A 14,786-nucleotide genomic window follows, 5' to 3' on the forward strand; every position below is an offset into this window, starting at 1 on the left:
AGAAGTGGTAAGAGGGGCAGGGACATCCTTCTCTCCATGACACTAAAAGTCACAGCTCTTTCGTTGTCCTTGAACTTGCCATATTTTCAGATCACCCAAGGAACCCACTGCACTCTTGTCTCCTCTGGTGGCCCTGACTTTGGGGATTTCATTACCTGGAAGCATCTGGTCAGAGCATCACAATCGAAAGGCAAGCGACAACCCCCTCTCCTACTTTGTGGTGAGCGGGGAAGGGGATGGAGAGGGAAGTAAAATTCACACACCTGCTGTCAACATGCGTGCCTATCAATGTACAAGGTACAGAGTCTACAGAAGCTACTGACCTGAGGAAGGTTCTTTGTCTTTTAGTAAATGCCCCAAACTGCTGTGCCTTTTAGAGATTTTGTTCCTGCTCTTTATCGTGTTTCTCTTGCCTCCCTTGTCATCAGGCTGCGACCTGTCACTTTTTCCTGCCGACAGTGGGCCTTCCCGGAGCAGTCCCCCAGGCCTTTCTAATCTGCTCCTTCCAGTCTGCTGTAGGCTGGGAAATCAGATAACCAGTTATGAAACGTTAACAACTGCTGTGTCCTGGGCACTTATACTATGTAGCAAGTACCATGTATGCCCAGTACCTCTTATTTATAGGATCTGATATAATCCTCAGAATAACCCTCTGCAGGTAAGGTGAGAATTCCTATTTTTTTGATGACAGAATTCTGACTGAGAGGGATGAAGTAAAAGCCAGGACTTGGGCCTTCCTCTGAAAGGCAGGTGACACCTGTCCTGGCCGGGTAAGCCTGTTTTCTGCTCACTTCCTGGTCTCAAGTCTGGAATGCAGGGGTGTCTACACATGACTTCTGCTTCCCATGGGGAGAGAGGAAGGTACCCGACAGCAGGTGGAATGGGCAGCCAGTTAGGAGGAGTATGGTCAGCCACCCAGAGACTCACCACACCCATACCATCTACCTAGAGAGTTCATCTCTTAACGGGTTGGGCCAAAAAAGGACTTGGAACTTTCAAGTCTATTTCTGCTTCAGACTCAAACACTGAGTGTGTACCCTGGGCCAGGCACCATCTCTCTTGAATTAGAACCAGCATATCTGGTTCAAGCTCCCTTCAAAAGTTGTCATTTTTTTCTTGATCAAAAATCTTAAGCTCTGGTAGCAAACATTTTTTTGAAGCTAACACTTTTGTTTGAGCTGACCCAGATATAGCATTGGTATATAACTCTGATGAATACTACAAAACTCATTTTTGTTCAACATCTGCAAAGGACAATTTTCGTTCATTTGGTAAGACCCTATGAGATAGACAGTTTGGATCCCTGGGTTCTAGCTCTGGGTGAGGTCACCTCTGGACCCTGGTTTCCTTACCTGCAAATTTTACGTATAGATCTATGGCTAACGCCATGGACAGAATGTCTGTGTGCCCCCAATATTCAGATGTTGAAGTCCTAATCCCCAAAGTGGTGGTATTAGCAGGTGGGGATGTTGGGGGATGACAAGGTCATGAGGGTAGAGCCCTCATGAATGGCATTAGTGCCACCAGGGACAGACGACGAGAAGACAGCCATCTGCAAACCAGGAAGGGGTCCCTCACCCGACAACGAGTCTGCCGGCACCTTGATCTTGAACTTCCCAGACTCTGAAACTGTGAGAAATAAATGTTGGTTGTTTTAAGCCACTTGATCTAGTATTTGTTATAGCAGCTCGAGCTAAGACAGTTAAGTCGTAAAGTAGTGAGTACTGTCTAGTAAAGGTTTATGAACAATCTAGAAATAAGAACTCTGTATTTATCCATAGGAGATGTGATTTGTTAAAATAACTTGTCAGTGGAACTCAAGCTTAATTATTATAATCTATAAAAATAAGCACCTTTAATTTGTTTTTGCCTTAATACCAATCCTCTACCACTCACAGATTATAGGAGATGGATTTAATTAGTGATGTTTGTGCCCTCCTCCATTCACTAACAAAGCTTTCCCTTGTGTACTAAGATAACTCGCACAGACTTCTCGGAAGCTGTGGCTCATTATTTAGCAAAGTTTCCTGGGAGGTTAGCCCTCTGCTACAGCCGGGTCCAGGGCGTGTGGGTTGCCTTTGCCACTCTGAGTTAAGGGAAAGGAGAAGATGAACAGCAGCCTTAATCAGAGGTGGCTTCCTGGCCACTGGCAGGGGGATCAGTTTGCAGACGGTGTTTTGCTTGGCCAGCTCCTTGCTTTGTACAGTGTGGATTAGTTGCCAGTATTTAAAAATCAGGAGATTGCACATAAATATGTGATTTCTGGCTTCTCTTGGAAAAATCCTAAGGGCTGGCTATCCTCGGTCCACATTCTCGGGCAACAAGCGGCTGCAGTTTGGACAGGGTGAGTACTCTATCCGCTACAGACTCCTCTGCCGCGGTGCTCCTGAGTTGGAGGCCAGTCAGACATCACTGGCCTCACTGTTTTCTCGTTATTGTTGTTGTTTAGTTGCTCAGTGGCATCCGACTCTTTGTGACCCCATGGACTGTAGCCCACCAGGCTCCTCTTTTTCCCAGGCAAGAATACTGGAGTGGGTTGCCATTCCCTTCTCCAGAGGATCTTCCTGACCCAGGGATCGAACCCATGTCTCCTGTATTGGCAGGCAAATCCTTTACCACTGAGCCACCTGGGAAGACCTTCCCACAATCTGGCATCAGGACTTGCACCGGAGGCCACACCCACTCAACTCCAGAGGGGGTGTCACCCATGTGGATTCAAACACAAGGTCCTCTGGAACTGTGCTGCATGGCCGCCCTGTTTGTAATCCTTGGAGACTGACTTCACTTGACTATTTTTTTTTTAAACATAAGTACATACATGAATATTAAGATAACATTATTTTAAGTTTGAGCTTAAAGACCAAGCATATCATTGTAGAATATAGGCTGAGATTTTAAAATATGCATCTGAGATGATAGAACCATTTCAGCCAAGGAGTATTAAAATTTTGACAACTAAATTGGAAATTATGTCAAACAGGCTTTTCAAAAACTCTTTTTACAGACTATTTAGTAGAGTTACAGGAAACCATCCCCTGCAGCAAGAAAACTTTTCCCTCTGAAGCTTTCTTGAGACAAAAAGAATAAAAAAGGACCCTTCCCCCTTTCTCACATCAATGCCTATTGATCAAGAATAATAATCAGAGCTCACACTTTACTTTTTAATAGTATTTTTTAAAATACAGAAAATAGAAAAACGTTCTGTCTGTGCACTTTGTAAATTTTTAAGAATGCTAAGCCACAGAATTTAGAGCTGGAAAAGAAACCTGGACTGTATTGAGTCCAATCACTTCATTTAGGAAAAAGTATAAATCAGTCCAGAGATGTTAAGAAACTCTCCCAAAGTCACACAGCAAATAAGTGCCAGAATTCTGAATTCCAACATGAGACTCCCATTTTTTGCTTATATCTCTTTGTCTATAACTCTGACTCTGAACCACTACTGATAATATAAAGACATGGAGATTGCAGACAGGCTGATGGAAAGGGAAAAAAAGACCAAGGAAAGAGCAGGAAGGACAGGAGAGAAAGAGTAAAAAAGGACCTGCTGACCAAGCAATCACCGTTGTCACTGCTGTGTGAAATTTTAATTTCCTCTTTGGAAATTCAGGTTAAAAATACATCCATTTCTACTTGCAGAGTGCTCGTCTTCTTTAAGTTTCACACTTCACACTTTACTTCTGAATAAATGTTTATTTTCTAATGTAATCCTAGAGATTTTACTCCAATGAGGGGAAGGACTTAAGCCCTAGACATTACATCCGAGCTCCCTAAGAAGTGTCAAGGAATTTATAAAAAGTTTCTTTATACCCAAAGGGAGTTAGAATGTCTTAATATACATCATTTGAGAGATTTATTTCACCTCGCTCTGAAATGCCTGGAGCACGTTTGAAACCAACACTTGTTCACTCATCTCTGCCTTCCACATTCTTAACGCCAGTCTCAGTTTGGTCCATATTAACCCTCAGTTGTGATTAGACAAAGTGGAGCCCTCTTTAAGAACAGCAGTGCAAAATAAAACCTCCATAGGGACTTCCCTGGGGGCGCAGTGGATAAGAACCCACCTGCCAATGCAGGGGACACAGGTTCAATCGCTGATCCAGGAAGACGCCACATGCCCGCCGGGCAACTAGGCCCATGCAGCATGACTACTGAGCCTGTGCTCTAGAGCCCAGGGGCCGCAACTGCTGAAGCCCACACACCGAGAGCCCATGCTCCACAACCAGAGAAGCCATCGCAATGAGAAGTCCACGTACCGCCACTAAACAAAGCCCGCTTGCAGCTATGAAGACCCAGCACAGCCAAAAATAAAAACAAATAAAATTAGAAAAAAGAAGGCCTTCATAAATAAGTGAGTTGATTAAAAAATGTACAATAGCCTCTGTTCTCTAGTCTTTATATTTAGAATTCAGCAAGTGACAATTTACCCAAGGTAGGGAAGATGTCTAAGCATAGGTCACAAGTTCCTTTACTATTTTCCTGAAAACCAAGGGTTTTCTGGGAACGACCCAGGCACACATTTTAGCGCGAAGACTTTTCTTGGCCTCCCTTTCTCTTTGGGGACAAAGAGGCAGCATACTCCGATGAAGCCTCATGACCCCACACTCAGGGGCTTGGACAGGCAGTGGTTTCTCCTCGCCAGAGCCTAAACTTGGATTTTGTCTGCAATCCATCATTTCAAGATGTGATTTCCACCACCACCCCCTCTCCCTTTTTGGCTCACTTTATTCATTCTCTTAAGTACCTAGAAACCATATTATCAAAGATTCCATCTCAGTCCCACCGCGGATTCAGCCTAATTGATCCACGTCCTTTCATCTCCCCCCACCTCTTTTCTTTTTTTTTTTTTTCTTTAGAAAGAAGAAATGATGAAGAAAATGTTCTTGGAATTCATTTCTGGCAGAGTCCTAGGAGCTTTGCTTTAAATTGTTAGTGAAATGCTTGACATTTTTCCTTCACTTTATAAACATTATGTGCAAATCATTCAGAATCCTAATGGAAAGTAATTTCCCATTAATGCCGGCTATAAAATGCCATTTTCTTTTGAAACTGTGCCTTAGAAACAAACAGTACGGGACCCCTTCACACTCGCAAATTCTACCCACGAATCAACGAGGAGCCCAGGGCAGGGGTTGGGGACTAAAGCGGAGGCAGATGGTACGCGGCGGCATGGCATGCGATGTGCTGGAACGGAGGCTCCAGTTGTGGACCCTGAGCCTTCCTGAAGGCCGTCTTCTACACATCTGGGATCTCTGGCTGACCATCACCCAGCTAACAACTTAATCTGCCTGGGGACTGAGCTACTGGCCAAGAAGGAGGGGACACAGTACTACGTGCACAGTCTGGATGAGGAAGCCAAGGAACGGACTGTCCTATCGCTGCTTTCTTCTTCCAAGTCAGATGCATACAACAGACTCCCTCTGCAACCACTTGCTGGCCCGATTCCCTCCGATCAAGAATCTTGGAAAGAAATCTTTCCTGATGCTCTTGAACGTTTGCTGACATTCCCCAGTATTATTTCTTAACAAGATAAAATGAAAAATCTGTAAGATGTAGAACTACCATATGACTCAGCAACCACACTCATAGGCATATACCCAGAAAGAACCATAATCCCAAAAGACACATGCACCCCATTGTTCACTGAAGCACTATTCACAATAGCCAGGACACGGAAGCTACCTGGATGTCCATGAACAAATGAATGGATAAAGAAGCTGGGGTATGTATAGACAATGGAATATCACTTGGCCATAAAAAGGAACAAAACTGTGCCATTTGCAGAGACACGGATGGACCCAGAGAATGTCATACAGGGTGAAGTAAGTCAGAAAAAGAGAAGAACAGATATCGTATATTAATGCATATATGTGGAATTTAGAAAAATGTTAGAGATGAACCTATTTGCAAAGCAGAAATAGAGACACATAGAGAACAATGTACAGACACCAAGGGAGGAAGGCAGGAGTGGGATGAATTGGGAGATTGGGGTTGACATATACACACTGCTGCTGCTGCTAAGTCACTTCAGTCGTGTCCGACTCTGTGCGACCCCATAGATGGCAGCCCATGAGGCCCCCTCGTCCCTGGGATTCTCCAGGCAAGAACACTGGAGTGGGTTGCCATTTCCTTCTCCACATATACACACTACTATGTATAAAATAGATAATTAATGAGAACATACTGTATGGCACTGGGAACTCTACCTAATGTTCTGTGGTGACCTAAATGGGAAGGAAATCTAAAAAAAAGGGGGGGACCCTTGTAAATGCATGGTTGATCCACTTTGCTGTACAACAGAAACTAACACAACATTGTAAAACAACTATACTCAGTTGTGTCCAACTCTTTGTGACCCCACAGACTGTAGCCTCTGTCCATGGGATTTCCCAGCCAAGAATACTGGAGTGGGTCGCCATTCCCTTCTCCAGGGGATCTTCCCGACCCAGGGATCGAACCTGCATCTCCAGTGTCTCCTGCATTGATAGACGAATTCTCTACCACTGAACCACCTGGGAAGCCCTTCTGGGGTCCTAGGGTCTGCTGGTTCTAATTCATTCAGATACAATACAAGGAGGAAGGCAGGCTGGGGTTGGACTTGCTTTCAACGTTTTTAGTTATATTTATAACCAGCTTCTTCCTAACAGAAATTTTGAAATGGCTCATAATAACATATGTATTCAGAAGAGAGGTTCCACAGAACAGAAAGAGAAAAGTAAAGCCATAAAAAGTAAGGAAACAATGTATTTTCATACAAACAGTAGAACTTGTGAGTAAAGGTGGGAGGGGACTATTAAAAATGATATGAGAGGGACTTCCCTGTTGGTCCAGTGGTTAAGAATCCACCTGCCAATGCAGGGGACACAGGTTCCGTCCCTGGTCCTGAAGATCTCACATGCTGCTAGGTAACTAAGCCTGCACAGCACACCTGCTGAAGTCCATGTGCCCAGAGTCTGTGCCCTGCAATAAGAGAAGCCACTGCAATGAGAAGCCCGCACACCACAGCCAGAGTAGCCCCCTGATTGCAACTAGAGAAAGCCTGCACATAGCAACAAAGACCCAGTGAAGCCAAAACTAAATAAAGACATTTTTTCAAAAATTATACTGGAGCAACAGACATATGCTGGGACCGTCCCAAGCAAACTAGGATGCAGGGTCACCCTCATTAAAGGGGAGGAGGTGCACATGGACCAGCTCTGGCTATTTTATAATGATTGCTGTGCTTGAACTTTGCATCTGGCACTAAGCTTCCTGGGGGCGGGAAGAATATGGAATACAATGGGTACACAGTTTTCTATAAAGAAGGAAGTATACCTATCCTTCAAAAGTCATCGGCTTCCCATTATTGAATACATGCTTGTTTATTCAAATACGCTTATTGAAATACAATTTAAAGAATATATCTTTAAAAAGGAAAATATTGCCCAGAATCCTACCATTTAGCCTGGGCTACATGCACATATTGATTTACAAGGATCTGTATGCAGGTCAGGAAGCAACAGTTCGAACTGGACATGGAACAACAGACTGGTTCCAAATAGGAAAAGGAGTACGTCAAGGCTGTATATTGTCACCCTGCTTATTTAACTTATATGCAGAGTACATCATGAGAAACGCTGGACTGGAAGAAACACAAGCTGGAATCAAGATTGCCGAGAGAAATGTCAATAACCTCAGATATGCAGATGACACCACCCTTATGGCAGAAAGTGAAGAGGAACTAAAAGCCTCTTGATGAAAGTGTAAGAGGAGGGTGAAAAAGTTGGCTTAAAGCTCAACATTCAGAAAACGAAGATCATGGCATCCGGTCCCATCACTTCATGGTAAATAGATGGGGAAACAGTGGAAACAGTGTCAGACTTTATTTTGGGGGGCTCCAAAATCACTGCAGATGGTGACTGCAGCCATAAAATTAAAAGACGCTTACTCCTTGGAAGAAAAGTTATGACCAACCTAGATAGCATATTCAAAAGCAGAGACATTACTTTGCTGACTAAGGTCCATCTAGTCAAAGCTATGGTTTTTCCTGTGGTCATGTATGGATGTGAGAGTTGGACTGTGAAGAAGGCTGAGCGCTGAAGAATTGATGCTTTTGAACTGTGGTGTTGGAGAAGACTCTTGAGAGTCCCCTGGACTGCAAGGAGATCCAACCAATCCATTCTGAAGATCAGCCCTGGGTTTTCTTTGGAAGGAATGATGCTAAAGCTGAAGCTCCAGTACTTTTGCCACCTCATGAGAAGAGTTGACTCATTGGAAAAGACTCTGATGCTGGGAGGGATTGGGGGCAGGAGGAGAAGGGGACGACAGAGGATGAGATGGCTGGATGGCATCACTGACTCGATGGACGTGAGTCTGAGTGAACTCCAGGAGTTGGTGATGGACAGGGAGGCCTGGCGTGCTGCGATTCATGGGGTCACAAAGAGTCGAACACGACTGAGCGACTGAACTGAACTGAACTGAATCACAGTACACTGATAACTCTATGTCTTTCTTTTCAACTTCATATCAAACCACAAACATTCAAATGTTTCGACATAATTTCCATGTCAGTGAGTTTGAAAAGCTGCACAATATCCCACTTGATATACCATCATCTACTTAACCATTATCCTAATGTTGACAAATATATATAAATAAATATTGGTTATTAGTCTGTTCCCAATTATAACTTGTTCTTCCTCTGTATAGTGCTATAATAGGTACAGGAATATGCTTTTGGTTAAATTATTTCTTTAGGGTACATTTCCAGGAATGAAGCCACTGAGCGTAGGCAAACATTTTTATTAATTTTGATTGATATTGTTGAGTTGATTTCCCAACGAGTCACCCCAGGGTGGCAAACTCTGGCCTGTGGCCCAAGTGACATTTGAATGGAATACAGCCATGCTCATCCATTTCCATACGGTCTGGGGCTGCTTTCACATCAGGACAGAGTTGAGAGGTTGCAACCAAGACCAAATAACTGACAAAGCGTAAACGTTTTATGACCTGTCCTTCTACAAAAAAAGCTTGCCAACTCCTAGGTTATCCTTAATGCACGTTCCCATACCACCCTGCATGCGGTACCACGTTCTAATGGAAATGAATTGTGTAGGGTCTGATGTGCTCTTCCACAACATATGTGTAGTAGATAGATGTGTGTGGTAGAAATTGCAAGCTGGCCACCAACACTCTCTCTCTCCTCTTCACGGTGATATAGTGGTGGGATGTGGCTCTCCAGCTAAACCCACTCCCCCAGCCTCTGCAGCTAGCTGTGGTCCTGTGACTAGGTCCATCCCAGGGGGATGGGAGTGGAAGTAACATCAACCATCTTTGGTTTACTTACCTAAAAGGAAACCTCTAGACCTGGACTTCCATTTTTAATTTCTATCTCATTTGAACCATTGCTTTCTTGAGTCTCTGTACAACAGTAACTATTCTTACCCTAACTCATGCAAAAACTGGTACCAGAAGTGGGATGTTGTCATGATAAAAGCTAAAATTAGTGGCCAAGCTGTAATGAAGAAGAAACAGATATAAATGGCATGAAAGTCGGTGATCCTAGTTAGGGTGTGGACAAATATTTGGTAAAACTTTTGCCTGTGATAACTTTCAAAGCATGCCACATATCAGGAGCCTAAAGGAAGAAATTGGGGAAAACAGAATGTGACTGGATGGTAACTGCTCCTTGGTACATCTAGCTACTTATTGTAAGAAAGGGAAGAATTGCCCGGTTTGCAAGCAAAAAGGGAAGGGACAAGAATCAGAGATTGGGTCCCGGGACATTAGAAAAGCTTCTGTACCACCAAAGAACGGACGATGGGCAGGTTGTGCTCCAGGTCATTCTCAGAGACTTCTGTAAACTGAATGAATGGACCTCATTCCACAGCAAAGATTTATCTAAAGGTATTGCCTTCCCACTCATCTGCTATTCCAGATGGCCTCAAGGTAGCCTCCATAAGCTAAGAAAGGTTAGCTGGGACTTCCCTCGTGGTCCAGCGGTTAAGAATCTGCCTTGCAACACAGAGGACACAGGTTCGCTCCCTGGTCAGGGAACTAAGATCCCACATGCTGCAGGACAACTAAGCCCACACACCTCGACTAGAGAGTCTATGGGCCACAATGAAGAGCCTGCATGATGCAAAGAAGATTCCATGTGCCACAGCGAAGACCCAAGAGAGCCAAATATAGAAATATTTAGAAAAAGAAAGGAAAGGTTAGGCAAGAAAGGAAAGAAGCAAGGCAGTCTTAAGAGCTATCTAAGAAAGAAACTTGGATGTGATTACTGGCATGTGGGAGCGCTTGGGAAACCCAGATCAGAAGCTATTACACTTTTGGAGGCCTTGAATTGGGAAAGGAAGTGCTGCTCTAACCGGAAAACACCTGCATGTATTGAACCTTGAAGAACCCTCAAGACGCCTAAGCAGCAGTAAGCACAATCGTCCAAGGAAGCGGCTTTCCAAAGGCTACTTCAGATGTGAAGATGTGGAAGCCATGAAAGACGTCTGAGAAGACAAATCTAGGGACCTGCAGGATAAAGGACAAGAGCTAGGCTTCTCACCTCTTCCACGGCGTAGAACCAGGGTCTAATCTTCTTTCACTGACTCAGTAGAGGGTCCCGCAGAATCCATCATTTCTTTGGACAAGTGTGTGCATGCTCAGTCACTAAGTCATGTCTCACACTTTGTGACCCCATGGACTGTAGCCCTCCAGGCTCTTCAGTCCATGGGGATTCTCCAGGCAATAATACTGTAGTGGGTTGTCATTTCCTTCTCCGGGGGGTCTTCCAAACCCAGGGATCAAACCCACATCTCCTGCACTGGCAGGTGGTTCTTTACCACTGAGCCACCAGGGAATCCCAGCAATCACTAAGGATTATAAAATAGGTATGTCTTCCAAGGGGGGAGAAGTGGGGTTGGAAGAATTAGGAGATAGGGATTGATACATGTACACTATTGATACTATGTATAAAGTAGACAACTAATGAGAACATACTGTATAGCAAAAGGAACTCTAATTCACTGTGGTGACCTGAACAGGAAGAAAGTTCAAAAGGGAGGGGATATATGTATATGTATGGCTGATTCACTTTGCTATACCGTAGAAACTAATAAAACATTGAAAAGCAACTATACTTCAATAAAATCAGTTTTAAAAATTAAAAAATAAAATAGGTGTGTCTTAAATTCCAAATAATGTTGGAAAACAAGAAGGACCATAAATTATGAAAACTATAAGGAATATCTGAAAGATAGAAATCAAGCAGCTGGAGAAAATGAAGCTCAAAATGGTCCCCAAAAAGAGATGCAACAAAAGTGGGTTTGGAGGGTGCCCCAACCTCAGAGTAAGTAGATTTGGGAGCTGGAGGACTAGTTGGCATTCTGGGAAAAGGGTGGCCTGATGACTCCTCCCACCCTGGCCTTGTACCAAGTACCTGGGAGACCAGGCATCTGCCTCCAGGAGGAGTACTGAGTGCAGGGACCTGAAACAGTGCCGTGAGGGAGGCAGCCAGCCAGAAAACCAGAAACCACTGCACCTCACTCAGCAAAGCATCCGTAATCCCTCAAAACCATGGGAAGTGGGCAGCAGTAACAGACACAGCACCCCAGGCAAACTGACATGGAATCTCAAATGAGAAGTTACACACAGAGCAAAGAATTGTTTATCCATTAGCACTTGGCAAAAATTGAAGTCTAATGACACAGGCAAGGGGAAGCAGGTATTGCTATATTAATAGTAGTGTACCTGTTTTAGCAGGTAATTTGGCAGTATCAATGGTCTCTTAAATGCATTCACTCTAACTCAGCAATTTCATTTCCAAGAAGGACTTGCCCATCAGCACGTAGAGACAGATAAAGGACATTCCTTTTAGAAAATAACTGGAAGCAACCTTAATGTCTATTAATAGGGGAAATGGTATCTACAATGGAAAACTATGAAGCCATTACAAAATAATAGGATAACACATACAACATGGAATATGACTCAGCCATAAAAAGAACAAAATAATGGCATTTGCAGCAACATGGATGGACCTAGATTGTCATACTCAGTGAAGTAAGTCAGACAGAGAAAGATAGTCAGACACATATATACATGTGATATAAGTAATAAAAATATGGTAGAAGTGAACTTATTTACAAAATAGAAGTAGAATCACAGATATAGAAAACAAAGTTGTGGTCACCAGGGAAGAAGGGGAAGGAGGGCTCAGCTGGGAGACTGGCATTGACATATACACTCTACTACATATAAAATAGATAACTAACAAGGACCTATCGTATAGCACCGGGAACGAGACTCAACAATCTGTAATGACCTATATGGGAAAAGAATCTGAAAAAGAGTGAATGCATGCATGTGCATAACTGATTCACTTTGCTGTACACCTAAAACTAACACATTTTAAATTGACTATACTGCAGTAAATTTTTTTTTTAAATAGTGGGATAGATCCATATGCATGATGTGGGAATAACTCCAAGAAACGATGGTACATTTACAAAAGCTAAGCGTAGCACAATACCTCTAGTACAAGATCTTGTATTTGAAAAACAGTGAAGGGTTTAAAGCAGTAAGTATACAGTATATCTATGCACATCAATAGGTATGACGGTGTTCATACCAAATTTTTAACACTGGCAACATCTAGGAAGGGGCCTGGGGTAGAGTGAGTGATCACAAGGAACTAAAGTATGACTTATACCACTTGAATGTTATTTTTCTCAGTTCAACCATTTTCTTTAGGCATATATTTGTGCTATTTGTCTAATTAAAAAATAATGATGCAACACTTATGATGGTGCCTACCACATAGCAGGTGCTCAGCCAATGCTGATTCAAATTTTTTCTTAAATTAGGAAAATATTTTACAAGAGTTAAAAATTTACATATAGAGGGTAATGCACTATGATGGTTCTATGGCCAAGGTATGACACACGAGAAGGCAGTAGATATAGATATGATAGACAGTGCCTGATAAACTATAGACAGAGGTTCATGACATTGTACAGGAGACAGGGATCAAGACCATCCCCAAGAAAAAGAAATGCTAAAAAGCAAAATGGCTGTCTGAGAAGCCCTTACAAATAGCTGTGAACAGAAGAGAAGCAAAAAGCAAAGGAGAAAAGGAAAAACATACCCATTTGAATGCAGAGTTCCAAAGAATAGCAAGGAGAAAAAAGAAAGCCTTCTTCAGCAATCAATGCAAAGAAATAGAGGAAAACAATAGAATGGGAAAGGCTAGAGATCTCTTCAAGTAAATTAGAGATACAAAGGGAACATTTCATGCAAAGATGGACTCAATAAAGGACAGAAACGGTATGGACCTAACAGAAGCAGAAGATATTAAGAAGAGGTGGCGAGAATACACAAAAGAACTGTACAAAAAATGATCTTCATGGCCCAGATAATCATGATTGTGTGATCACTAACCTTGGGCCAGACATCCTGGAATGTGAAGTCAAGTGGGCCTTAGAAAGCATCACTACGAACAAAGCTAGTGGAGGTGATGGAATTCCAGTTGAGCTGTTTCAAATCCTGGAAGATGATGCTGTGAAAGTGCTGCACTCAGTATGACAGCAAATTTGGAAAACTCAGCAGTGGCCACAGGACTGGAAAAGGTCAGTTTTCATTCCAATCCCAAAGAAAGGCAATCCCAAAGAATGCTCAAACTACTGCACAATTGCAGTCATCTCACACACTAGTAAAGAAATGCTCAAAATTCTCCAAGCCAGGCTTCAGCAATACATGAACCGTGAACTCCCTGATGTTCAAGCTGGTTTTAGAAAAGGCAGAGGAACCAGAGATCAAATTGCCAACATCTGCTGGATCATGGTAAAAGCAAGAGAGTTCCAGAAATTTCTGCTTTATTGACTATGCCAAAGCCTTTGACGGTGCGGATTACAATAAACTGCAAAATTCTGAAAGAGATGGGAATACCAGACCACCTCACTTGCCTCTTGAGAAACCTGTATGCAGGTCAGGAAGCAACAGTTAGAACTGGACATGGAACAACAGACTGGTTCCAAATAGGAAAAGGAGTATATCAAGGCTGTATATTGTCACCCTGCTTATTTAACTTATATGCAGAGTACATCATGAGAAATGCTGGGCTGGAAGAAGCACACGCTGGAATCAAGATTGCCAGGAGAAAATATCAATAACCTCAGATATGCAGATGACACCACCCTTATGGCAGAAAGTGAAGAAGACCTAAAGAGCCTCTTGATGAAAGTGAAAGAGGAGAGCGAAAAAGTTGGCTTAAAGCTCAACATTGAGAAAACGAAGATCATGTCATCTTGTCCGATCACTTGATGGGAAATAGATGGGAAACAGTAGAAACAGTGTCAGACTTTATTTTGGGGGGCTCCAAAATCACTACAGATGGCAACTAGCCATGAAATTAAAAGACACTTACTCCTTGGAAGGAAAGTTATGACCAACCTAGGTAGCATATTGAAAAGCAGAGACATTACTTTGCCAACAAAGGTCCGTCTAGTCAAGGCTATGGTTTTCCTGTGGTCATGTATGGATGTGAGAGCTGGACTATAAAGAAAGCTGAGCACCAAAGAATTGATGCTTTTGAACTGTGGTGTTGGAGAAGACTCTTGAGAGTCTCTTGGACTGCAAGGAGATCCAATCAGTTCATCCTAAAGGAGATCAGTCCTGGGTGTTCATTGGAAGGACTGATGTTGAAGCTGAAACTCCAATACTTTGGCCACCTGATGCAAAGAGCTGAGTCATTTGAAAAGACTGGGAAAGATTGAGGGCAGGAGGAGAGGGGGTCAACAGAGGATGAGATGGTT

At 43.0% G+C, this 14,786-nt stretch overlaps 1 protein-coding gene across 9 annotated transcripts in view; it reads right to left on the reverse strand.

Moving 5' to 3' along the window:
* Positions 1-14,786, reverse strand: part of SH3GL3 (SH3 domain containing GRB2 like 3, endophilin A3) — a 113,810-nt gene that overhangs the window by 13,060 nt on the left and 85,964 nt on the right. For 3 of the 9 annotated variants that reach the window (XM_042242638.1, XM_042242635.1, XM_042242639.2), the window contains 2 exons: positions 1,579-1,629; positions 324-520 (listed from right to left, as the gene is read on the reverse strand). The exons of 1 other annotated variant lie outside the window; for it this stretch is intronic. In XM_042242638.1, the coding sequence (XP_042098572.1) occupies positions 324-520; positions 1,579-1,629 (248 nt within the window). 5 more of the 9 variants (XM_042242640.1, XM_042242636.1, XM_042242641.2 and 2 more) reach the window with 3 other exon arrangements.

This window comes from Ovis aries, unplaced genomic scaffold (genome assembly GCF_016772045.2).
Source record: "Ovis aries strain OAR_USU_Benz2616 breed Rambouillet unplaced genomic scaffold, ARS-UI_Ramb_v3.0 scaffold_85, whole genome shotgun sequence".
In the NCBI taxonomy this organism is placed as follows: Eukaryota; Metazoa; Chordata; class Mammalia; order Artiodactyla; family Bovidae; genus Ovis; species Ovis aries.